Below are 26778 nucleotides of genomic sequence, written 5' to 3'. Positions count from 1 at the left end.
TCATAACAGAGCGACGACGAATCTGATTGGTTTATTTGGCCCAAAATTATTTCAACGGAAGGTTTCCAGATGGATATGCGAAGCAAATCTATCTGGCGGAGTCAGGTAAGTTGTATGGCTGTTTAAGTACAAACTTTAACATCTACCAATTTCCATAATTTAAATTTATTTTCAATATGAAGAAGGGGGTAACCTTCTCCACAGTAATTGCACTGATTTGTAAGATTATACAAAACAGAGAACAAATTTGTGTTTTTGTTGCTAAATATATTTCTAAAGCTTTTGAATCATTTTTTTTTTCAGAAACTGAATTAGTTTCTGATAAAGGAATCATGGTGGCATCTGTGTTGTTGTCCTTTGTATATGACTCACTTTAGGAACTTTATGAGGACTATTTTTATTGTTGTCCACTGGTTCTTTCTTACTATTGTTGGTAAGGGTAATTTAACATTCAAATTATTTAACATCTCAATAACCTATGCTCAAAGTTGTAGAAAACATATTACAACAGATCAGGTACAGTAAAACTACTGTCTGCTATTTTCGTGCCCCTCATCAGTACAAATTCAAAATTTGTAGCAGCTTGGCACTCATCATAATGACCTGTCCTAGCCCGTCCCACAACATTAGTGAATATGCATTATGGCTTATGGCTTCATTAAGTCACCAAGCATTATGGATTATGACACCACACCAAACACACACACAGACAGCATGTTTATCCAATATATGTTTTGCATATAAGCCACAGCTGAAGGACCTACATATGGAAGAAAGGGCAGAATCAGAAGTGAACCTTGTTATTTCTGACAACCACCTAACAAGGCCTCTAATATAGTACATATGTGAGTAAAACAACATTCTATAACATTATTTAAATGGAAAATTACGACTTTGGGATTCACTGATATCAAAAACAGCCTGCATGCTGAGACAATTACGTGACACAACTTAATTAATCATTTGACAATGAGGGGAAGGGCATTGTTTTAGATTATCGTAATATATTTAAGGGGGTTTGAGCAGACTCAAGGTTTAGAACTGATGCAAAGCATGTAAATGGTTGCGAAGCAATTTACATTTAAAAGCAGCGCACCCAACAACACCTGCTAAAATCCTTGGAGTTGATGGAAATAAAGGGTCATCAAAGCATGGAATTACAAGGTGACCACCAAGGAAAAAGCTAATTGCAATGAATAATGGGAAGCTATCGTCAGGTAATTAGCAATTAAGTATCACATTTTGAGTATAATAGCGGCAGACAAAGACTATACTCCATACCACAGTTTGTTATTATTTAGCTTGATAACCAGACTCATGAATCCACATTCCGACTTTCAGGCACAAGCTAATTCTCCACCAAATGTTTGCATATCAAGGTCATATTTCCTTGTTAATTTGCTCTGAAAGAGTAACAGTTAAAAGTAAAGTAAAAAAAAACTGAGTGCTCTTAATGTTTTCTGCTTACCTGACAGTATATCACCTGTCATTTAAATTTCATTTCAGCACAGGTAGCTTGGGACAAGCTTGAAATAAACCAGAGTCCCACTACACATTCTAAACCATTTACTGGAACCATGCTGGCATTAATTGAATTTTCTATGGCAGCTACCCATCAACCAATCATGTATTGTGTAACACTGACAGCTTAGGCCACTTTTAAACAGGAATATTCTTTTTCATATAGTTTGCTTGTGTGAGGGCAACTGCTTCTTAATTCCAGCCCAACAAGTGTTTTTCCTAGTGGTGTCCTGACCATGCACCCACAAAGCTACCACATATCATGTTTGTTTACTTTGAACTTTCAATTTCTGAAATGTTCCAATACAAGTGGGAGAGTTCTGCACCAAAAAAAAATTAAAAATTAAAAAATCAGTTTTACCCTTCCTGTTGATGTCATGGTTTGGACTTTGTTTGTTTCGGACTGTTTGTTTTTCCACTCCATGCTCCACACCACCACTCAGCAACATGATCAGCTCCACCTGCTGCCGCTAATTACCTCCAAGTCATTCCACCCGTTTCCCTGCCTTTATATACCTGCCTCACTCAACACTCCCTGCCAGAATGTCTCGTCTCCTTTCACCGCCTGCACGTAATGTTCTCCGGTGTCTTCTCATCGATCCCTTGGACCTGGTCCGGTTTACTAGTGAGTCTATGCACCGCCTGGTGAAGGTTCCTCCTGGGATTCTTGTTTCTCGCTCTGCCCACTCTGGTAACACATTAGCCGCTTCCGGTCAAGTCTGTGACTGCCTGCAACTCCTGGTCAAGTCTGTGACTGCCTGCCACTCTTGGTCAAGTCTGTGACTGCCTGCAACTCCTGGTCAAGTCTGTCACTGCCTGAAACTCCTGGTCAAGTCTGTGACTGCCTGCCACTCCTGGTCAAGTCTGTGACTGCCTGCCACTCCTGGTCAAGTCTGTGACTGCCTGCAACTCCTGGTCAAGTCTGTGACTGCCTGCAACTCCTGGTCAAGTCTGTCACTGCCTGAAACTCCTGGTCAAGTCTGTCACTGCCTGCCACTCCTGGTCAAGTCTGTCACTGCCTGCCACTCCTGGTCAAGTCTGTCACTGCCTGCAACTGCTGGTCAAGTCTGTCACTGCCTGCCACTCCTGGTCAAGTCTGTCACTGCCTGCCACTCCTGGTCAAGTCTGTCACTGCCTGCAACTCCTGGTCAAGTCTGTCACTGCCTGCAACTGCTGGTCAAGTCTGTCACTGCCTGCCACTCCTGGTCAAGTCTGTCACCGCCTGCAACTGCTGGTCAAGTCTGTCACCGCCTGCAACTGCTGGTCAAGTCTGTCACTGCCTGCCACTCCTGGTCAAGTCTGTCACTGCCTGCCACTCCTGGTCAAGTCATCTGTTGGCCTGCCTCCACCTTCACTTCCTCAGATAAACCTTTTAAATGTACCATTTGTGTTGGCTCAAATTTTGGGTTCCCCGAGTTTGATCATTATAGTGGAGGACAAAATCACATCAGTATTGAGATTGTTTTGTCAGTGACATTAAAGGCTTGATTTGGAGGTGGAAACCACAACACAACAAATTCTATATGCAAATGGACCTGAGCATGGCACAGTATCTATTTACACATCACAATTGTTGGTTGGAGCAACATGTTGAGATCCTTTTGTTTGATGCCAGCCTGGGCAGTATAGCTTCAAATCCATTAATGAACCAGCCATGGAGATGCCGACCAACCTGCGGAACGGACATGCTGCAAATCTCGCTACCCTAACCCTTGTCACCCCAGATGAAGAAGTTGCTATCTTGCCCACTTGTTAAAGCAAAGTTAGTTTAAACAAATAAAAAAAAATACATCCTTGGTTCATTTCCTCTGCTTGTTGTCTTTAATTTCAGAAAGATAACAAGCAAAGAACCTTTTAAATAACCTGTCTGACATCCAAAAGGGAGACGAACCGGGTGACTCCAGACAAAATATGCTCCTCATAAAGGTGATGAAGCAAAGATTTGTACAGATCTAAATATTAAAGATGTTTCTACTAGACTTCATAACACAAAAGGAGGTTCCTCTTGCAAATTGGAATATGAACACAAGCTGTTCAAATACCACAAAATCCTCAGGGTCAAAGACAACTTCAGAGCTGGAAAAATAATTTCTGCACATTAAAAAGGCCACTTAAGCAGGAATGTGTGTTAATTTATTTTACAGTGCAAGGGGTCAGCCTTCCCGGCATCTTTATTGTCAATACATTGCCTATGACTCAGGGACAGCTTTTCATGCTCTGAAGAAGACATGAATGCAGACAAGAAAGAGAAAATAGTAAATAAAGGCAGAAAATTGAAATGATGTGTGAGAGAAATAAAATCTTGGATGTTCAGATGGACGGAGGTACTGATGAGGTTAGTTGCAAAACTGAAAAGTGGGAGGTCATGTAATGTTGCCTATTTATCCTGTAAATGCTTCATCTAAAGCAACAAAACACAAATGGCCTTTGGATTCATCAGAACTGTAGACTCGTCAACGGAGCTTCATTCAGGCCAAAGACGAGATGATTGCTTGTTAAATTTACTTTCATTGAACCTCAAGGAAACTTACATTCACTTTGCTATTATATATGCTATGTTAGTAAATTTATACTTCAGAGATTAAATTACATTTTGATCATACATCACATAGTTTGAAACCCTGCATTCCAGCATACAATGTTGTAGGACGCTGGGAATGCTTTTCATAGAGTTTGAATGTTTAAATAAATGCATTTATTAGTTAAAAATAGACCCCAACCTTGGAAACGTGCTGCATTTTGAGAATGTGCTTCAGTGCTCTTCCATCCACATACATCACAAGCTGGTATTATCTACTGAAACTAAGAGCCCAAGTTTACCAAGACTCCTTTCTAAATACTTTTCTACTTTGAACTCCTACAGTGCTATAACCCCCAACCTCAAAGTCTAGCTTAAGGATTATTGTTGGAACTTGGGTTGCTTTTAGTAGTGCTAAAAAGAAAGTTTTTTTTTTGTAGAAACCAGTAAATACAAAGCTAATTAACTTTGATACAGAGCTGAAAAGCACAAAAACAAAAAGATTATTTTTAAAGCAAATTGATCAGTGGTGTCCAAACATTTTGTCACAAGGGCCAAAACTGTCTGTTGAAAATACTCAGAGGGTGCAAATTTTTAATAGTAAGGATGTAAAAAAAATTATATTGAAATTTTACATTTCTAACTGCTAAGCACAGAATATTTTAATCTAATGAACAATATAGTTAGATTTTTACTGAAAAATAATTGGTAAATCATTGTAGACTTGAGAAATCCCTCTAAAATTTAGCATATTATATGCTTTTCTTTAATAAGGGCAGATATTAAACTGAAAGGGAAAACGTGGTTATAACAGACGTATACATTGTGTTCCACCTTACATTTTCCAGTTTAATGAACATTTAATGTGGTTGCATCCTTGTTGAAAGGCCTGCCATTATTCAAAATTTCACCTCAGAATTTAATTTTAAGTTTATATCTGCATAAATCAAATGTGTTGACAGACCAAACTACTGGCTGCTTATTTAGCTTTAAAGCTGTTACATGAATCTGGTAATGACATCAAACCCAAGTCAACAATTTTCTCCATAGCCCCTTTTTCATTCCAGGGACTTTTAGCCATTACCCAGAATTTTGAAAGCCCTCTTCAAGTTTTGACACAGTTTTACCAGAGTAATTCAATTTGGTGTGTCCAGACTTTCCTGGATTAAATGTCCTGGTCTGGGGGTAAGACTTTCTGATTACCACTGGATTGTTGAGAGGTTGTGTCAAAGCAAATTGTTCAAACAGAAGCACAATGGCAGAATAAATTGGTAAAAACTTCAATTAAAGTGATATAGTAAACTTTCTGTGACACAAAAAATAACAACGTAGCTGTGTGAAACTCAAATATCTGCTTGGTTTGTTAGAGGAACAATAGGCAAAATTTGATTCTTTTAGATACAAATAACTAGAAAATATTGATGTGACGAACTAAAGGTACCTTTTTGATGGAATATTGTATGACGTCACACAACCATTTCTCTGTGTTGTTTTCCAATCGATTGTTTACAAAGCCAGGTCGGCTGAATGTGTGTGCGTCATTGAGTGTGTGTGGGTGAATGTGGCTATAGTGTAAATTGTTTTGAGTGGTCAGTATGATTAGAAAAGTGTTATATAAATTAAGCGCATTTACTAATTTTTGCATACAAGACAACGGGTGATGTCTTTGGTTTCTTATTACCGCCACCCGCTGCACTGGAGGTGTAACGCAGTTTTCTTCACAACTTCCCCATATGGCATTAGACTGATTTAAATACATTCTCCACAGCCTGTCAGAGTACTAGAAAAAGAAAACATACAAAGTACCTAGGTAAAGTCCGGGACTTTTGGCAGAAAGGGGGATGCAAGTTGAATAACCAGTGGTCTATGCTGATTGCAGTTCAAGGTGATAAGCTACCTAATAATATAAAAATAAGCAAGTACTACAAGTTCACCATCAAGAGGTAGCACAGCACTATATCTTCTTTCATATCATAGTTTCATTATAAACAAGCAACCACGAAGGCCCCCATTACGGATCACTTTGTCTTTCCACATCACACAAGTCAATCCATCAAGATCATGGATTCTGTGTGCTTTTACACCTCACAGCTCTCCCCAGTGAAAACATTCAGGGATTTGAATACATTTCATAGGGGTGTACGGGGATATTTACACTTGGGTGGGTCAACTTCAACCCCCCACCCACATATTCCATTTTGGGACCGTTAACATGATTGTGAGGCGTAAAAATATTACAACCTATAACCTGGAAATTAACTAAAATGGCTTGTGTTACAGATTTCATGTGACACACATAAAAAGTGTAAAAAAATGTTTTGTAGTGCAGCAATTACTGTTTTATAGACATGGCAGCCATAATGGATTTTGAGGTTGGAGTTAGAGAGAATAATACAAACTAATTTATTTGAGATTCTGACCTCAAGACATCTTTTTATCATGACTTGGGTTATTTGTTTATGTTTTTTGGACTAATTGACTAGGTTTCCATTATGTTCTCCTCCACTTTCTTCAGCCGACACTCAGTTCTCCCTAATTAGTCTCACCTCCTGTAGCTAATTAAATTCAAGTCAGCTCACCTGGTTCTCAGCCTACTTATACCTGTCTTCCTTGGTCTTCACGCCGAGTCTCGTTGGCACTGGCCTGTTGCGGCTCCTGTTTTACGTTGTCAGCCTGTATGTTCCTGTTGGTGACCTGCCCTCACTGAAGGATTTATTCCAGTGACCGTGTGCTCGTCGTTCTGCTCTGTGCTCCTGTAAGGTTCTGCTGCTAGCTCTGCTCGCTCTGGTGAGCCATCAGCCTGCCGTTCTGGTCGAGTCTCGGATTGTTTTCTCTGCCTGCTTCAGTAGTTATCACCGTGTTCAGACTGCACTGCGTGTCTGCCATCTACATCTCTTACAATAAACTTTTAAAACGCAAAACACGGTGTCCGGCTAGAATATCGGGTTCCTAGAGAGCCGTTCATTACACTTTTTTTTTAATGACTTTAATATTTTGATTTCAGGGTAAAAATGGAATGTACATTTAAACAGCAGATCAGAAGTCTTTGTTTTTTCCTTCTTTTTTTTTTTTTACAGTTTTCTTTATTTTTTTTAAAAAATGGCAGAATGGTGGTACTTTTTGTAATGATCTGTCTGAGGCAGACTGTGTTATAAAAAGTTTAGGAACTACTGCTAGAACCAAATTAAATGGTAATAACATCCTATAATTGTTCCTTTTTCAATCATTCGTTACAATCAGTTTTTTTTACTCACCGATTTGTTCCCCCCCGCCCCCATCCTGCTATGGTTGCTGCACTGGGCCATGCAAAGCCCTGGCCAGGAGCTTTGTCAGGATGCTAAATGGAGGGCCGTGAGTTTAAAAACTTAAAGAGGCAGTGAAATATTAGCCAATGTGGGTGAGGAATGAGTGGCTGAGAAGCGCAGCGTGTCAGTGTTAAATGGTCGGACTCGGATGCATATAAGTTAGTCCAAGCATGAAGGGCAGTGGGACGCTCGCGTGGAAACGATGTCCCATCCCCTCACTCCACTCACCCGCACAAAACGCGCTCGCACACGCACACACTCTGTCACACCCCACCCACACAGCTTTTAACCAAGAAGCCCATCAGAAACTTGTCATTTCTCTCATTCACTCCGACAGCCTTGAGACACAATGCAGACTTACCTCTGTGTTGTACACCCCATATATCAGAAAGATGAACAGGCCCTGCAAACACAGACAAAGAAAGAAAGAGTAGGAGAGAAACAAGAGGACAAAGTTGTAACTGTTGTTTTCTCTTTTAACCTTTGTGGTTAAATAATTTAAAAGAAAAGTAAAGAGTGGATTGATGAGTGCAGCTAAGGTGAAATGCATGGAGAGATGATGAAGAACTTCACTTTGCACTAGTTTCATCTGTAACACCCAGCTTAGGCAACACAAACCAATCAAAGGGTGAAATCTAAGGTTCCTCTAACATAGTTAGGTAAAGAATGCTCAAGTGCTTGTGTTCATTTTGTGTTTTTATTGTAAATATAAATGCACATGCGCAAAAAAAACACATATTCCTAATCAGTAATATCAAAAATGTGCATTGAAAATTAATCAGATGAAAACAAAACTGATGAATTAGACAAAACGATTCTATCAAGACTCCAAACACGCACACACACATACACACACAAAGTTACCCACACACAAAGAGAGCAACTCGAGCCAGACAAAACTATCAAGGAAAACCATTGGAGGAAAGCAGAGAAAAAGAGAGGCAAGGGGAACATAATGAAAAAATTACAGACAAAAGAAGATATTTCATGTTCACAAAACCCACGGCTAGTACCCAGGGTCCAAGAATGCCATGCCCTTGGAGACAAAAAAGCCTGCACTTTTGGTCGCAGGAAAAAAAAAAAGAGAGGGTTTTTTTTTTCATTCAAATCCACTGTGGCATTCACTGAATGTACAAGCTGTGCATTCGCCTTCAGGCCATAATGTAATCCTTTAGCCTCAATGAAAACAGCGAGAACAACAATCTCCGAACACTGATTGAACCGTGCCACTAAAGAGGTACCGAGAAAAATGAAAAGGCAGTTAAAATCCTATAAATTTCAAGGCTGACAGACACACTAGATGCTTTGATAAGAACAACAGAATGCCACTGTGGGCCAAGCTACCACAAACACAAGCACACAAAAAGATGGAAAAATAAACTTCCAAAAGTACACCTCTCTCCTTTCAGTAAAAACGCGTTTGTGTTGCTACACTGTTAAAAGGTGGGGGTAAGGACACATCACAAGGACCAGGCACAACCTAGTCAACGCATCAATCAAACCGATTTCGGAGCATCCAATTTTTTGCCAGAGGGAGAGCTTGATGCATAAACATTGACAACATGATTTGGGGGCCCAATCCAGAGCGGCTGGGGGACAATGGCTGGCGAAGACCTCTGGCTTGAAAAAAAAGCCCATTCACCTCCTGACCCCCATGGTTTGAACGAACGGCCCTGTTTTTCCTAATGACATCTTGGGACATCCATCCTTTTAAAATGCACACTTCCTCTTCATCTGACATATTTCTAAAGGCCGTAGGCCTTGGGAGCTGCTGAAATTTCAAGTTTTATCTCTTGATTGGGAATGTATATAAAATTTGAAGAAATTTAGAAGTACGTAAAATAACACAATATAGGGACTGGTAAGGGGGCATATAATATAGGGACAGCTGACAAGCTTTTATTCATACAAAAACGTATATATGTCTGAATTTCACTCGGCCTTTCATATAACTACAGTTCCTTGAAAAATAATTCAACTCATTGAACTTGTTTTTATATTTTTACACTTTGCAACCACAAACATCAATATATTTTCTTCAGATGTATTCTAATAAATCAATACAAAGCAGTGCATAATTGTGAAGTGGAAGGCAAATGATACATGGTTTTCAAATCTTAAAAGTGTAACGTGCATTTATGGGCATCTGAGTATATTAGCAAATGTTTAGGCTAAGGTAGGTTAGATTAGGTCAGGATAGAAAGCAATGCCTCATCATTTGAATATGGAGGACGGCATTAATCAGAGAAGCATTCATGGAGGCCTTGGAAACTCTGGAGCAGCTCAGGTGGCAGAATCTGTCAACCACAATCAGAATCCGCTTTAATTGCTAAGTGGCAAATAAAGCTGATTCAATTAATGCTTGCTTGAGTTTGCACAGCATAAGACGTTTTGTTTTTACTCTGTTTTATTATCTTTTTGATTTTATTGTTTTTAACTGTCTGGCGTTATTGTTCTTTTCCTTGTTTTATGTTTCAAAAGGAACTATGCCTAAATTTATTTTTGTCTGGTTAAGAAAAAACATTTTTTATTTTTTTTTTTACGTGTCTCATGACTTAAAAGACATAACTTGGTAATAACAATTAACTAATTGATTGCACAACCGAGCAAGCCCAGGCTTTTTTTTTTTTGAAGTAAGAATAAACGGCAAACTTTGGGCGACCCAGGATGACTTTATCTGCCAATGGCAGGACAAGGTGCAGAGCCTTTGCTAAGCAGCAGCTCCTCCACTGCATGCGCGATGGAGAATGAAAACAGAACAGCATGGCATGCCTGTAAGTGCTGACCATTCACATAGGCCAATTAAACCCGAGCCGTAACAATTTATGTCAAAGAAAACAAAGAAAAGCCTCTCGATGAAGCCTTGTTTCCTTCTGAGGACTTTGCGCAAGCTTGAGGTGCGTGTTTTATCTCATGCAGGTCGAGGGTTTCTCATTGGGGGAAAAAAACAGTAAGGGGTGGGGCTTACAGTTTAAACTACACTGTTCTCCTCACTAACGGTTTGAATTTGTGCAGGATCAGGTATAGTTCATTTTAATGTTAATGTAAATTTTCTCTGGTTGTCCACTAGCATCTCCACTGTCTTGATCGGGTTAAGCTCCAAGTGGTTCTGACCACACCAGTGGACCAGCCGATCCACCTCCTGTCTGTGTGCATATTAATCACAGCCCTGGATCAGACCAATCACAGGGGTGCCATCTGCAAACTTCAGGAGTTTCACAGACAGATGGATGGGGCTACAAAGAGGAAAATCCTGGAAGAAAATATGTTACAGACTGCAAGAAATTACACCAGAGGATCGACCTCCAGTAGGAAAGCAACCTTAAACATATTGTAGGAGCGATAATGGTGCACGGCCCAGTCAAAGTTGTGACCTGCAAAGGCTACAATGTTGTTAGGAATCTGTGCGAAAACTGGAAAATGTATGTCTACACAATGTATTCATCTAATCTGACTGAATATAAGAGAAGTGTAGCGTTATTTGAACAGCAAACAGAAACAGCTAGGTACATGGATGTAAACTTGGTTGTTTCTCGTATAAAATTAAAAGAGATTGGGAGGAAACATCGATACATAGGTATCCAACGGCCTAATTCTTATTAGTAAGGTATTCTAGTTGGTTGAGAAAAAAGTCTGCATATCTTGTGAACTACTTACCATTTTAAACTATGCCATATTTTGTTTGTCCGATTGCTCACTGGGGTAAATTATGACCTCTGATTAAACCTAATACTGAGCCACTGGGTTACACTGAACTAGGAACCGATTATAAAATCCTTTTTTTTTTTTTTTAAATCATCAGCCAAGCAGGTGCAATATGTTTGTTGGTATGAGGCTTTTGAAAGATGTTTTTTTTATTATTATTTACTGTACAACAGATACAGCTTTGTTGAATTTGCTGGTCCACTAAAGTCAACAATACTACTGTTGTTGGAAATTCAAATGCCAAATAAAGAAGTTTAGCGTGTAAGGATCTCAATCGCCTACTGAACTGCAAACACACAAACAGACAAACAAGTGTATGCACAGGCAAATACCACACTGCAAGGGCTAATTTGCAGCACATGTTATATTGTATTGCATTAGAATTGCAATTTTCAGCTCATTGTTGCAATTTGATTATCATGTTTTTGATCGTTGCTCTTCTTTGTAATTAATCTTTTGTTATGTAGCGAACAAAGTGAGGAGCGCACACCGTGCATGTTAGGAAAAATGATCTTTTAACATCTAATTGAGTTAAAAATAAGACGGATTGTTTAAAAATGTTAATTCATTAATATCTGCACCGAAAAACAAACATACGAGAAAACGGGGGCGCATAATTTAAATGTCTGCGTGCGTTTCTAAACTCCGTCCCGTTTCTTTTGAACTCCGTACAAGATGCCGGCCAATTTATGCAAAGAGTGAACGCAATTACTATTAAAGTATTGCTGCACTGTACATCAAACAGGGGAGCATATATTAATTTGCTCTCCTCTAATTAGCAAACCATTGTATGTTTAAAAAAGTTAAAGATAACACAGTGTTGCATCAAAAACATCATCACCCCAGAGAATATACACTTTGCTGCAGCACAACAGAAAATAGTACTTGTTTAAATAAGCAAGCGGGGCTCTTCATCACGCAGACAGAGGGTTGTCTGGGAAAGCAGAAAGAACAAATCAAAGTTGAGACACTGGGTTCCTGTAAAGTAGTCTAACTCAAGTCAGTTAAATGAATGGAGGCTGTGGCTATAACATTCATGCTGTTTATACAGTTAACAACCTCCTTTTGGAAGTTTTTCTTTGCGGTGCTTGCAGTTCTCTCACTCCATAAAAGTAAGTGGAGAGTTAAATGTTTAACATGAGCCATTAAGTGCGGCTTAGATTCTCTTTAATCCTGAATTTTGCAAGTGATGTTGCTAAATTGAGCTCGTCACCAAAGAATATCCAAAGCTGGACATCTTTGGGAAATGAGCAGGTTTTATTGAACGTCTGTATGGATTTACGTTGACAACAATTTATAGATAAAATATGCAGTGACGTAATTGGTGTTGAGATGAAGTGGACTTAATTTTCAAGTTTACAACAAAACAAATAGTAAATGGTCTGTACTTGTTTAGCGCTTCTAGTCCAATGACTCCAAAGCACTTTAGACTACAGTGTTTCACCCATTCACACACAGATTCACACCCTGATGGAAGACGAAGTGTGGGAACAGATAATAATCCAGAGATTAGATAAATAATAAAACATCTACTGTTTGATTTAGTGATTTTTCTTTTTATTAAAGTCATTTTCCAATAGGCTATTTCTACGGGTTAAACCATGGGTGGATAAAAAAGTTTGTATCACTGGCCAAGTTGGCTTATCCAATATCTCCAATTAATTCACACAAATAGCACACGAAAAATTGTCTTAAAGTTAAGGTTTCCCAGGCAAGAGAAAATTTCACAAACTACAACGCAAATTTACAGGAACTAAACCAGTTAGTTAAAGCACACTTACACTTCATGAAAGTGTTGTTCAAAGAATTCGAAAAATCGAGAAGCAAATTGATCTAACCTGCCAGGCGCAAAGTTACATGTATCTGACCAAGAACACCCAAAATCAGAGGGTCAACTAGACCAGTCGTTTTCAATCCCCGTCCTTGGGGACCCACTGCTCTGTTTTAGGTGCTTCCTTGCCTCCACACACCGGTCTGAAATAAACGGGAGATTAACAGGCCTCTGCAGCCTTGGTGGCTGCTGAGGAGGTAATGCAATCATTTGATTCAGGTGTGCTGGAGCAGAGACACATCTAACACATGTAGGACAGGTGGATGTTGAGGACCAGCTTTGAAAACCACAGAGCAAGAAATTATTTCTTTCTTTCATCCATCCATCCATTTTCCAACACGCTTATCCCTATTGGGGTCGCGCCCATCTCCAGCTGTCAATGGGACACCCTAGACAGGTCGCCGGTCCATCGCAGTATTTCTTTCTTTCTTACATTTTATTTCAATTGTAAAATAACTTCACCAAGAATTCCACAAACGAATGCGGACATTACTGAGTAAGGCCTGGTCACAGGTTGTGAATGGGTGCTGTGATCAATTTAGCACTGTTGCCATTACCACTCTAGGAGCTGGATTACAACAAACTGATCTGGCCCATGTCCCACCAGATAGCTTCCTTTCAGTATAAGAATAAAACAATTTCCCTTAGCCGCTTCAGTAGTTATTTCTCAGATGAACAGTAACGATACTTGCAATCACTATATCGGGTTTTTAGACATTTGGGATAACAAAGGCGAGGAAAATATATTTAAAACATATTCATTCTGCTTTTTTTAGATTGATAAATAAAAAAGGTATAGAATATTAATCAGCAAATATGTTTATATACAGGCCACCTGGTAAGCCACATGACCAGAACAGATTCTCCCAATGGACCGTCCCATGTATTTATCCTGTCTGTGCTTCAGTGGTGTTGTAGGTGCATAAAACCTGATCTGGAAACAAAGAAAATAGGTGGATCACTGCATCTTTTATATTTCACACCGGCAGCCCCTACAAATCCACTCCAGAGTTTAAGTCTCTGCACCTTAGTACAGCATAAATGATTACAGAGTCCAAGTGAACAACGCCTATACATTCCCCCACTCTTTCACCTTTCAGCACCTCTATTTCCCGTTTCCATCAAGCTCACCAATGGTGTGGACTCGGGGAGCAGCACTGGCAGGTAAAAATCTCAGAAAACGGCGAGTTTATGACATTGTCCTTGGGAAACAAATTTTCAATGTACAGATATGAAAACTATGATTAAGGGGGAAGGGCAGTGTCTTGGCAAGAAGATAGGGACTGACGGGGCAGTTTTTTCTTCTCCGGTGGAATAGATTGCCTCTGTCACCTAAGTGCTCCTTTTTATTTGAGAAGTGGGCAAAACGTTTTATTAAACCGGAGTGACATAAGGGGGAGCAACTTTTTCTTAATAGGATTAAAAGTTCCTGTTTTCTTCTTATGAGAAAGATAAAAGATGATCTTATAATTATTTTAAGTTGAATAAAAATGTGTGCTTTTGTATCCAGCCCCCTTTCCCTCTGATATGCCTGAATTAAATCCAGAGCAACTAATTGATTTAAAATGTCCCCTAATAAGTAAATAAACTCCATTTGCGTGTAATTTATATACAGAATGAAGAAAGTCACAAGAATGTCCCATTTGCAGTTTTCCACAAAACAAAGCAAATGTGTGAGAGAGGACTGTTTTAGCCAACTGAAGGAAAGACGGATAGAACTAAATACAAAAAAATCTGCATCCTTTCCATTTCCTATATTTTACCTGGATAAATAACAGCTTTAATTTTTAACAGCACGTCTAATTGTGTTTCATAATTAACCAGACATGAGAAGAAAAATGCAAAGGCTCTTCCTGCAGTGCTGTGTCACGAAGTTAAACTGAATGACGCCTCAATCAGCTTTCTATGTTGAAATAATTTCTACGTTTTAAAATCAGAGGTTCGTAAATTCATAAATGGGCTCAATAGGATTTAGTTTTATAGAAAATAACCTCTAAACGGTTCTTAATGGTAGCGTCTGGCACTCCAGCGGCTCAGAGTCAAAACTACGCTTATTCAAACTGACATCAGACATTAAAAAGTACATTTTACCAATGTCATTTTGAGTCTGAACAACAGCTTTATCTAAAGAAATTCGGGACCAAAACCACATCTCTTTTTTTTCTTTTTTTTTTTTAAAAAGGAACAGCACGTTGCCAAAAATGAGAACTGTTTGAGTAAGTTGGACCTGCCGTCAAAAATCCCAGGCCAAATTCATACACACAGAGACACTTTTCAGAAATAGAGCTATCCGCGTCTCCACTTGGCAAAAATGTTGTGGAAAAAAAAAAATCCTGACTTTACACCTGGTAATCATTAAGGGAATGAGAGACAGAAGAGGTTAAAACGCTGTGATTGAGGGGAAAGAGAAGAAATTCACACTTCAGCACTGGGGCCTGCTAATGTCTCTGACCCCTCCATGCGTAAACAGTTTAATTAACATGTATACATAACTCGCACTTTAACTGCTCATGGCACGTCAAATCAAAGTGTCTGTCAAAGCTGTGAAAAAAGGGAGTTGATGGTTTGCAGGTCTTCGGTTCAAATCCAACTCGACTTAACTGCTCCAGCTGGCCACAAGAACCGGCAGGAGAGCAGAAGGCAGAGAGACGTGCAGGTATTCGAGTAACCGGGCACTCTGTGGGGTTAAAAAGGCAAATACCTCCCAATAAAAAAAAAACTGCAACACCCAGGTCTGCTTAGGATGACCAGAAGGTGAGATGGTAAGATGCTTGCTGCAGAAAAATAAACCTCGGTGCATTTAACGGGAATCTAAAATGTCTGCGGCACTGACATCAGTGAACTTGTGTTTAACAGTAGGAATCGGGTTTGGCCGATATTACTAGCGCACAATGCAAAAGAGTGTTCCTTTCACAAGCAAGCCTCTGGTTAAGTTAATATTTGTCCAGGTACTCAAAAATAATAAAAAAAATCTTCCCAAAGAAAACACGGAGAGTGTCGTAGGCTTTTTCCTAAGCAACTGTATTTTCTACAGCTCGTCTCTCTTAATCCAGGCTTTTATGTTTAAACAAGAAGCCATCAGTGGATAACAGGAAGGCTTAACACAACAAAGTGAAGCTGCTCTCTTTCATCCTTTTGAGCTTTCAACCTCGGCCTGTAATGGAACGAGCTGCAATTGGAAATACCTGCAGCCTGTTCAATTGTCGGGTAAAGGTGAGGTGTCTGCATTCTCTTCACGAGTACACACGGGACCCGGTGTTCACTAAAGCTAAACTCTGAGGAAGTTTGAGTCAGTTTTCATGAAATGTGAAAAAAGTTCCCGTGATGAATGTGACTGTTCCTATGGTTTGATTATTCACTTGCTTGAACAGAATATTGGTTTTATATGAGTTGCAATGTTTTCATGTATTAGTATCCATTGAAAAAAAAAAAGTAATATTAACAAGACATTTTACCTGCATAAATAAAGGATAAACAGTCATATTCTGTGATGCACCAGAGAGAGGACCTGAAATTTCAGTCAGACACAGACAAGAGCTTTAAAGGTTTTTTTTTTTTTTTTCAAAAGGAGACGCTGGTGGGGAAACCAACAAGCAACAGCAGAGCGGATGTTCCAAAAAAAGTAAAAAAAACTAAGCAACTGGACTTGTTTTACATAGTTGAAGACGTTTCGCTTCCTCTCCAGGAAGCTTTCTCAATTCAAAAAGTCTGGAGTAATGATGAGTACCAAGCTTTATACTACTGCCCAAACAAAGGCCTTGTAATGGCTTAGATAACATGCAAATTCAACCGAAACAGGTCCACCCCTTAGTAATGGGCGGTCGTTAAAGACATTAAGCCAGCAGAGAGGATGATGATGTCACAACAGACCGTGAACTTATAGTGGAGCGAGGTGACTTTAAGTTCTGTGACAGCATCAGGCAGATTCTCAGAGGCTGTCTGATTCATAGGACAGGTGAGGGTCATGCCCATATAGACTGGTCAGGGCAAATATATCAGAGGGTTGTCGTACAGTGTCTTCTCTGTTACGTCACAAATAAAAGCCATTCTAGTCAACGGGGCATGTCCCAGCAGCACGTGGGCGCTACGGCATGACTGAGAACACTCCTCCGTTGTCCGTCAGAAATACGGATCGAGTCTATTTGTGACGTAAGGCTCTGGATAAACAGACGTTCGCTGTGTGCCAGCAGCAGGCTTAAAAAAGCTGGAGAACATGAGTGAACGATGAGCTTGATCGCAGAGCGGCAGGAGGCAGCTCTCAGGTGCGCTGAATGAAGGTGATGAGTATGGGGCAGGAGCGGTGTGGATGCATACAGACAACAGACAGACAAGAATCATAGCAATATTCCAGGAATTAGAACCTGCGTTTGGATGAGACGCAGTAGTAAGATTACATTTTAATTAGAAATGATCATTTGTATTAGCTATAATAATAATTAACAGATATAAAGGGTTGAAAAAAATCTTTCTGTGTGTGTAACAAATTTTTTTCTATGTGATTCACTCATGTGAATTGAGTAACTGAAACAAATGAACTTTTCTACTAATAGATGCAGTCTAATGCCTTAAAATGTTGACTTCTGTTCAATCTATTCCAATGTGAAACTTAAAATTTAAGTTTAAATCTTACGGTTATCATCAGTTCTGCTTCAAAAGGTACTTATGCTAGAGGGTGGAGTAGAGGGACACGTTTTTTTTTTTTTTTTCTGCGATCATTTTTTAGTAAAGAAAGTTGATTTACGTTTTTCTTTTGAAACGGTCCTGGAAGATTTCCACTTCCTCCTGATAACACACACGGTCAGCCGTGTTGTCAAGTAGAGGACTGGACCCCCAAGCGAAGCTGGGGTACAGCTACAGAGGAAAACTGAGAGCGTCTACACACACACACACACACACACACACACACACGGGCACTTAGGCAGACACAGAGGCCAGGAGTAACGCCAGTACCGGTGTGTGATGGCTCAGGAGAGGAGGGAGAGTTATTAGCTTAGCCCTGAACCACCTACTTAATATAGGGGCCGGCGGTGATCGCTAACAGAGCCTGGCAGAGGTGACAGCTTTTGGTCCTGCTTGAGGAAATCCAATTGAAAAGCAGCCAAGAGGAACAACAAGCTCGAAACAGATGTTGCTCGCTACCACCGGTGCAACTTGGGTACACACAACCCGGCGGCAACAAACCGCGGTGGCATGGCTGACACACAAACCTAAACATTGTGGAGGAGAGGGTCACAATGAATAAAAAATAAAAGCTACAGAGCCTGGTTAATTGGGACATTAATAACATAAATTAATACAAACTCTTGTTTTTTTTTTTATTATCATTTGCAAATGTACATCAGTATTCAGCTCAGTCCCACAAGCATATCTGGCACCCAAAATGTCCCATTACACACTTATTAATAAATTACATAAAGCAACAGTGTAACTCAGCCAAGAGAGGGCTAATGACAGCAGTGCTTTAACTACTCAGGGCGCTCACTCAGCGAAGAGATGAGTGAGACCCATTACATACAACAGGTCACTGAGCGAGACCATAAGTGAATGTGCCACTGGACAGCAGAACAAAACGAGTGGCTCTGCTTCTTGAACCCTGTTCAGTGAGAGTCGAACTCCTGAAGCGGTACGCGTAATGAAATACAGCCCAAGCAGCAACTTTAAGCTAATGAGTTCAAATAAATAGCCTGAAGGTAACAAAATTACCAGTGATCTCAAAATCTATGATGAAGCTAGGTTTCTGTGCAATATTAAGCAAATGTATTAAGCAAAGGAAGCAGGAGTCCACTGCAAATGTCGAATGTTAAATGTTATAGCTAAAGGAATAGGAAATTAAAAATACATAGTTCCACTATGTATTTGCACCTATAATATAGCCACCCTCAAGTAAAACAAGATGCTCTAACGAACACATTGCCTGTGGTGCTCGTCAGAAGGCATCCATGTCTTCAAACTCTAAACTACCTTAGCTATTTTTGTTGCTTCGCAACGTCTTAGTGTCTCTCGTGCATTTAACCATTCTTTTCCATATAGGACATGTATGAACAGCAATACAGAAATTACAATAAAATGTCCAAATCAAAACAATAAGGAAAACAAAAGTTAAATACCTACAAAAATAAATAAATAAAGGAGTTCTGCAAAGGGGATGGGCAAATGCAGAGGCAAAACATACAAAACAAATTTAAATAGGTTTCTTCAAAACATATTCAACCGTTTTAGAGATGAGCTTTGATATGCAGTTAAGACCAGATATTTACACACGCTGTATAAAGAAACACAAGCCCTTAATTATTCCCTCAGTGTCTGAAATGAACCCAGACAAACGTTTTTTTTCTGTTCTAGCTAAAGGAATTGTAAATGTCAGAATAATTATTAAGAAAATGTTCATCCTTTATTATATTGTTGTTTTTTTTACATTTTTTAAATGCTGGATTTTATGTATGCTAAGACTATTACGTGTCTGAACAAAGTGTGGATAGCCCAGATGTGTTTATATGTTTCAGACAGACTAACTCCAAACACGTGTGTGAAGTGGAGGCACACCTTACTTCAAACACACAGCTTCCTTTTGGGACATCATGACTTCCACAAACCTGGTTGGTTCATCCTTGGATACAATTTCCAGGTGCCTTAAGGTGCCACATTAATCTGTTCCATCAATTATTGGTAAGCGTAAACAACATGGGGCTGTCCTGTCATCAAACACATTCATCTCTGGGAAACAGTATATGAAGCGAGCCCTGTGTTGACATGGCTGAAAGGCCACTCAGAGAAGAAGAAGCCACTACTCCAAATGCAACAAAAAAGACAACAATCGGTCAGCGAAATGGGTAATGACCCTAAGCATACATTAAAATTAGTCACTGTTTTTGAGTGGCCATCATAAAGCATATATTTCAATCCCAAAGAATATTTGAGTCCGGAAACGGAACAGGGTGCGTGAGCGAGGAGGCAACACACAAGGTTCGGTTACATTGGTTCTGTCAGGAAGAATGGGCCAAACGTCCTAACTAACTATTATCAGAAGCTTGTGGAAAAATACCCGAAGAGTTTGACCCAAATCATTTAGGTCAAAAGGCTATTCTATCGAATAACTAAGAAAATGTATACTTGTACTTCTGAATTTATCCATCCATCTATATGTTTTCTCTACCTGTTTATCCTTGCAAGGTCACGGTGGGTTTTTTGCACCTGAGGGGAATTTAGAGAGACCAGTTAGCCTAACAGCCGTGTTTTCAGACTGTGAGAGAAAGTCAGAGTACCCGGAGAGAACCCACACATGCATGGAGAGAACGTGCAAACTCCTTACACAAAGAGCCCAAGACTATTTTTAAATGGCTAAAGTTTTATTGGGGGGGAAAAGAACTGATTTTGGTAATCCTAACAGACCAATAAAAGTTTAGTCTGATTTATTACCAGACAGTAGGGAAAAAAAAATAAATGACATGTATTTTTATGTAATGCATGTAAATACCCAGTTTCAAGAGTACAGAATACCTCTCAGAAAGTATTTGTTAGAAGGACTCTTGCCGTTCTTTTTAAGTTTATTCTACATTTGGAAAGTTTCGATCATGCCTTTAAAATGCTTCTTTTTTTTTTTCTTTTGCAATGTGGTATACATCTGTTAGACATTTTTTCGTGTTTTATATCTACATTAGAACACAAATGTTTGTCTTATTGTAGGTGCACCTAGTAAAACATAAAAAAAAAAAGAGTTTGGAAATATTTAAAAAATGTCTAACTGAGGCAGTAACAGATCAAACTCAATCTTCCCAGAGATGGAGACCCAACCAAACACCCATCCATCAACTTATCTTCGTATATTTGTGCTCTGATCCCGCACCTCGCAGCAATCAGAGCACAAAGACTCTCAAATCATCACAGCCTTAATCTCCAAAACTCATTGCATTCAGCAAGGCCAACCATACCTTAGTCATAATAACGTTCATTTATTTCTTTCTATTTACTGCTACTGCAAAAGAGCAAGAATGAGAGCGGGTGGAGAGGGAGAGAGGTGGGGGGGGGGACGTAGGAAGAGAAGCAGGGGGAGAAATGGGCTAAAATCAATTGTGACATATCTTTATTACTAGTCAATGATAAATGACTACACATTTGCCATTGCTCTGGCATTGTGTCAGTGTGTGTCTTATCGATTTTACATCAGACGGACAAATGTTATTGACAAAGTGCCCAAGAAACAGATGAGCACTTTATTTTATTTGTTTTACCGTGTAAATAAACCTGAATGACAAAGAATAAATCTGACGCACCTGAGTAGGAAATCTTTAAATTTAATTCTTTTTTTTTTTTTTTTTAGTTATCTCCACAAATCAGGCCTATTCTAATGCCAAAAAGAGCTGGTAGGTATACTCCCAACACGACCATGCTGCACACATGTGGTATTGTAATGGGGAGAGGGGTAAAAAAAGAAGAAAAAAAAAGAGCCAGAGAAAGAGATTGAACTGTAAACAAGCTAGCTTTTAAACAAGACAATTTAGGGTTGCGTGTCTTGGACGCCAAGAAAAACACAGCCACGGAAAGCTGATACAAACTTTTAACACATGGGTCAACGCGGGAGTCTTTGAACTGGTGAGGGAAAGCATGCAGCTAGCGCAGAGCGCTGTTTAATTAAAAATACTTTGGTATTCGGCTGGTTTTCCTGGCGCACCTTCTTGTCAAACTGTATGTTATCCCGCTGTCAATCTTGCAGCGTTTTTTTTTATTTTTCTAATTGCGTAGTTTTCCTCTGACAGGGTAGGATAAACAGAAGAACGCACATCCAGAGGAACAGCAGCTGGGCACTGGATGGCTCTGAAGAGAACGCACACATGTACCCACACACGTGGATGGCACAAGTCTGATGCTGACAGTGAGCGCTGATTTCACTTCAGATGTCAGCATTTATAAAAAAAAAAAAAAAGAATTCCACTTTGCAACTCCATCAAAACCATAAGCAGTAGCACAGATATTTATCTCCAGTAATTATAGATTACCGAACATTTAAAACATAAAATACTACCCCACAAAGAGAAGCTAACTAAATGACATACAAGATGATTCTATTTGCTAATTAGCTCCTTACTAACGATAACTGATTGCACTAGATTGCACTTAGGAGCATCAGATTAAAAGGGGCTGCATACGCCACACTTTTTAAGATTTTGTTTTCTTAAACAAAATTTAACAGCATGTATCGTTTTCCAGTTATAAGCCACTTTCGTCACTCTATCACATAAATTCACAGTAAAATACATAGAAGGTTTATTTATTCTTTTATAAAATGTATCTCACTTTAAACTACATTACCCTGAGATCCATTTAGTCAGACCTTTCTGATCAAACAAATAGTGGCACTCCTAAACATTCTTATGAAATTCACGTAAATACATTTTTTTATAAATACTTTGCACATTCTACTTTTCTTTTTTTTAAATTGATCAGTGTCGAATAACTTCTAATTCGAATATAACAATGTCCTGTTTCCTGTCGGGTCTGAACACAATGCGGATGTGACGCCGAGGTCTGTTTCCCTGAGCCACTCTGCAAACTGGGAAAGACCAGAGAACATGCCTTTCAAAAAATAAATAAAAACAGGTAGTTTATCACAAGTTAGAAAATCCCAACAAGAAACAAAGACTGAAATTGTGACAAGGAAAGCTGAGCAGGAACATAAGTTTGTCTTGCTACTTCGTACGGCAAAAAAGATGGTGAGGAAAAATTATCTCCAAGGCAAATTGTTAAAGACTTGCTACAAATTTTTACAGTGTGAGTTTATGTTACTGCATTAGAACCTAGATTGGTTTTGATAACTTTTAAAGACACACCTCTACCATGGATGATAGTAAATGTGGATAAGGCAGCATATCTGCGTAAAAAAATGCAGTATGTTGAATTATTAGTCTGGCATCAAAAACGTGCAATTATGAGCTTTGGGTATTGATTTTCCATGGCAGTGCAGATTGTCTGTAACCACCAAAGACTGGACTAATAGTGCTGAAGAAACATTTAACACAGCCTTAAATCTTTATGAAATAAACAGTCCAAAGAAATGTCTTCACATAAAGTATCTTAAGGCTTTTGTTCCCCCTTTTCCAAACTACTGCTTCTTGGATTATCACCTGCAAACATTGATCTCAGAACCAGGTACAAACTAAAGTTCAGAGTCTTCCCCGTTCTCGTCTGGGAAGGTGAAAATGTTATTTGCAAACTAAAACTCGTGCATTTTTGGGCACTGAAACACATCAAATATGAAATATGAAAATTACATTCTAAGACTACACTACTGACAGCTTCTTGCAGAGCTCTCAGTTCAAAATCATGAATGGCCGTGGAAGGTTCAGTCTGCTAAAAACAGGAAAACAGGTTTCCAGTGCTGTTACTGGGAAGGAAGGAAGGAAGAAAGAAAGAAAGAAAGAAAGAAAGAAAGAAAGAAAGAAAGAAAGAAAGAAAGAAAGAAAGAAAGAAAGTCTGATTTATTTACATATCTGGGGTTTCAATTACTGTATTTATCCCCCATACCAAACTTTTTATTTATTGTACCATTTCCTTTTTTTTTTGTTTTTTTTTTAATTTTTGTAATATTTTCATTCCCTGAAAGTGTTCTTGTCATGTATACATTTTCTTCTTTTTGCACATGACTGAAAAAAAAATGGCATTTTCATTTGGAGCACGCAGATTTGCTTTTAAAGTTTCTGAACCAAATTCACCTGAGAGTAAATAAATTGACAGAGAATTTCCAGTCTTGCAATTTGGAAAACTGCACAATTAAGGGGGGAGGAGGGGGTGATATCAGATGTAACCTTGTCTCATTGTGTGAGTATGAATGAGTTGAATAAATGGATCTTATAAGTGGGTTGGTGCCTGCAAACGTGGACCCGCATTGTCTCTGCTCTGCAGCTCTCCGTATTCATGCGTTTGTCTGCGGGTGCACGCTCAGATACAACGTGCAGCTGCACCGTAACGGCAAGGTGTATCCATCATGATAAACCGCCAGACTCGGTGACTGTCACTTGCAATCACACTTCAGTACGGTTCAAAAGACTTCAAAGTGAAAATGAATGGTAGTTCATTGACGTGAAGACTTCATAGATCTTCGTTTCTGTCTTCTTTCTCGCTCTTTCATTTTTTGGAAGAGAGCTGCACCCCCCCCCCCCCCCCCCCCCCAAAAAAAAAGAAAAAACCTTTTGTTGTGGGGTTGGTTGTATGATTTGCCAATTCAGCCAACTATCAGACAGCTGAATTGTAAGATAAATAATTATAATGATGAATAATTTGAGAAATTAAACTGGCACCAAGTGCTTTCTACATGTTTTTTTGCTCAAAAAAAACTTGCTTTCCTCATATGTCTTACTGAAGAAGAAAAAAAAATAGCACACAATCTTGTCTAAGAATAATTAACAACAGAAAATGTATTACGTGCTCTTAGTGTCTGGGCTTGAAGTAATTTATCCAAGATATCATATCAATAAATATTTTTTTTTTATAAATAGAAAAATAAAAAGTCGTAAGCAGTCAAAGTATAATTTTAAGAGTAATTTTCATAAGATGCTTACCAAAGGAGAAAAAAAAACCTCTCAACATTTAAATAAAACTTAATTTGGTACATTTATTACCCAAAATACAGTGTAAATGAAATAACTGACAGTTATTTTTAATTGTGCTCGGACATTCTGCGAGGGCTGAGACGTCCGAGCCGACATAATAATGCCAGTGATGCAGAAGCTGCAGCGCTGGCAGGGCTTGCCTTTAATCTAGTAATGACTCTGTGTTTGTGAAAACTGTGAAGATCGGGCTACAGGTCTCCCTGCCTCTCCCCCCGTCTCTCCCAGCTCTGGCCCGGGCTCTGTTCTCACTCTCCAAGCTGTTTGATTGGCACATGCTTTCACCTAATGAGGGATAATTACTAAGTAAAACAAGTGGGAGACCACATCTGCTCAGTGTAAAAAGAAGTCCAGGCCTGGCGCAATCTGTCAGCCGAGGCTCTGGGGTTGTGTGAGCGGAACGCTTTGCCTACCTTCGCTGGCTTCTCGCTCCAAGACAAACCCACCCTCAGGACAACCCCCCCCCCCCCAACCCAGACGAGAAGCAGATTAATAGGAATCAGCATGTGGCTGTAAACACTCAGCGGGAAGAGTGCATATCTGTGTGTTGACATGGGTAGGAAATGACCCGGGGGTATCTGCGGAGGGCTGGCCGGGGGCCACAGCAGGAAGGGCAAAAGGCCAAGCAAGGGACGATCAACATCCCAATCAGAGTCCCGCTGCCAGAGCTGTTGTTCTCCATCCCCAGTCACCACTGTTTTGTTTACCTTCACACAATGCTCTACTGTAACGGTTGTAAAATACACGGGTAGCCACCCTGCTTCCCAGATACCTCGCCGCCCATTAATCACCCCTGCATGGGACTTGCTCTGGATGAGAGGTGTCTGGATCGCTCGTCCGTAATTAGAGACAACCGTCTTAATTAATGGGAAAAACATAAATCAAAACGGGGAAGCTTGTAGTGTCCGAGTAGGGGCATGCATTTCGAGGCATGTACCCAACAGATGTCCTCTGATTAAGAAACGTAAAACAATTGCCGCATTAAACAGCAACTAAAAGAAAAATGGGGGGGATGTAAGATTAGATGAAAGACAAAAAATATATATATATTCCCACTGATGTAATCAAAGCAGCCAGCTAACTGAGCATAGAAAGGAAATAATGCAACAAATAATATTTTTAAAATTCATTCACTAGTGGTTTTAAGAACATCTAAAGGACGATCTTCATGCTTAAAGCTGTCACACATTTTAGAAATAGCCTGGGCAGTGTTTATTTGCCCTAAAGTTAATGCAACACACACACACACACACACACACACACAAAAAGCTGCTCATGTCATGTAAAGTGGTGCGTATCGGACAGCTATTTAACCTCAAACACCCGCGGACCTTTCTCAACCTGATCTAAGCCTCTCCTTACCACCCAGTCACTGAAGAACTCCCCTGTTTTGCTTTCTCGCCCTACTCTGACCCAGTTCTCACTAATTACCCCCAAAGTATACATCAAAGACGCGCAAATCCACGGATCTGCGGCGACGCGGGCAGGGTAAGGAAAACCAGGACTCGGCCTAACCTATTCACCCCCACGCCGTCGCTGGTGCAGCTGTTTAAGGCCGCGCGAGCACGCACGCGCTGGACGATGTCAGCCAATACAAAAGGCAAGGCGGCGGACTTATAAATAGATCGGTCATTGTTTCGACATGGGTCATTTCTGGTGTCTGAGCTGTTCCCGACACCGTCTGCATGCGCGGGTAGGACGTCTCCGAGGAGGGGAAGCGGGGGTCGTGAAGGTGGGAGTCAGCTGATTGGACACTTGCCTGCTAACCTGCATGCGTACATGAATAAAAACCCACCGAGATATATATGTGTTTGTGAGAAACAGCAAAGCAGGGAGGATTTGACTGACTTTCTGCGAGCAGAACACACGCTCTCTGACGCATATGCACAGGGGGGGGAAAGCGCACACAGGTACGGTTTGGCTGGGGCGGAGGGGTTCGTTTGCTTTCTTATGACACAGTCAATTACTAAATTGAGCTGGCAGGTAATTCTAAGGCAAATAAATGCCGGCAGGTTTAACAGAAGAAGAGGTCTTAGAGGTGGTGGTGCAATGACAGGAATTCTCTCGCCTTTTTTTTTTTTTTTTTTTTTTTTTTTTTTTTGACAGGAAGCCTATTATATGCACAGCTTTATTTTTGCAGGCCGGTTTTCAATAACTGATCTCTCCAATAGCCTTTCACTCCCACCAAAAAAGGGAAAGAAAGAGTCAGCCTCAGTTCATCGACATTGCTTTAACGCGCAGATTAGTTTCGCTGCCCTCTCTTTTTACTCCTAGACTTAATATTTATATTATATAAGA

The 26778-nt window shown here is 39.8% G+C and overlaps 1 protein-coding gene across 2 annotated transcripts in view; it reads right to left on the bottom strand.

Moving 5' to 3' along the window:
- LOC105933155 (adhesion G-protein coupled receptor D2) overlaps window positions 1–26778 on the bottom strand; it is a 111266-nt gene that overhangs the window by 49207 nt on the left and 35281 nt on the right. For both annotated transcript variants that reach the window (XM_036141074.1, XM_036141073.1), the window contains exon 21: window positions 7706–7747. In XM_036141074.1, the coding sequence (XP_035996967.1) occupies window positions 7706–7747 (42 nt within the window). The remainder of the gene's footprint in view (window positions 1–7705; window positions 7748–26778) is intronic.

This window comes from Fundulus heteroclitus, chromosome 9 (genome assembly GCF_011125445.2).
Source record: "Fundulus heteroclitus isolate FHET01 chromosome 9, MU-UCD_Fhet_4.1, whole genome shotgun sequence".
Classification (NCBI taxonomy): domain Eukaryota; kingdom Metazoa; phylum Chordata; class Actinopteri; order Cyprinodontiformes; family Fundulidae; genus Fundulus; species Fundulus heteroclitus.
Note: the sequence above shows the minus strand (reverse complement) of the source record. Positions and strands in the feature narration are given on the sequence as shown.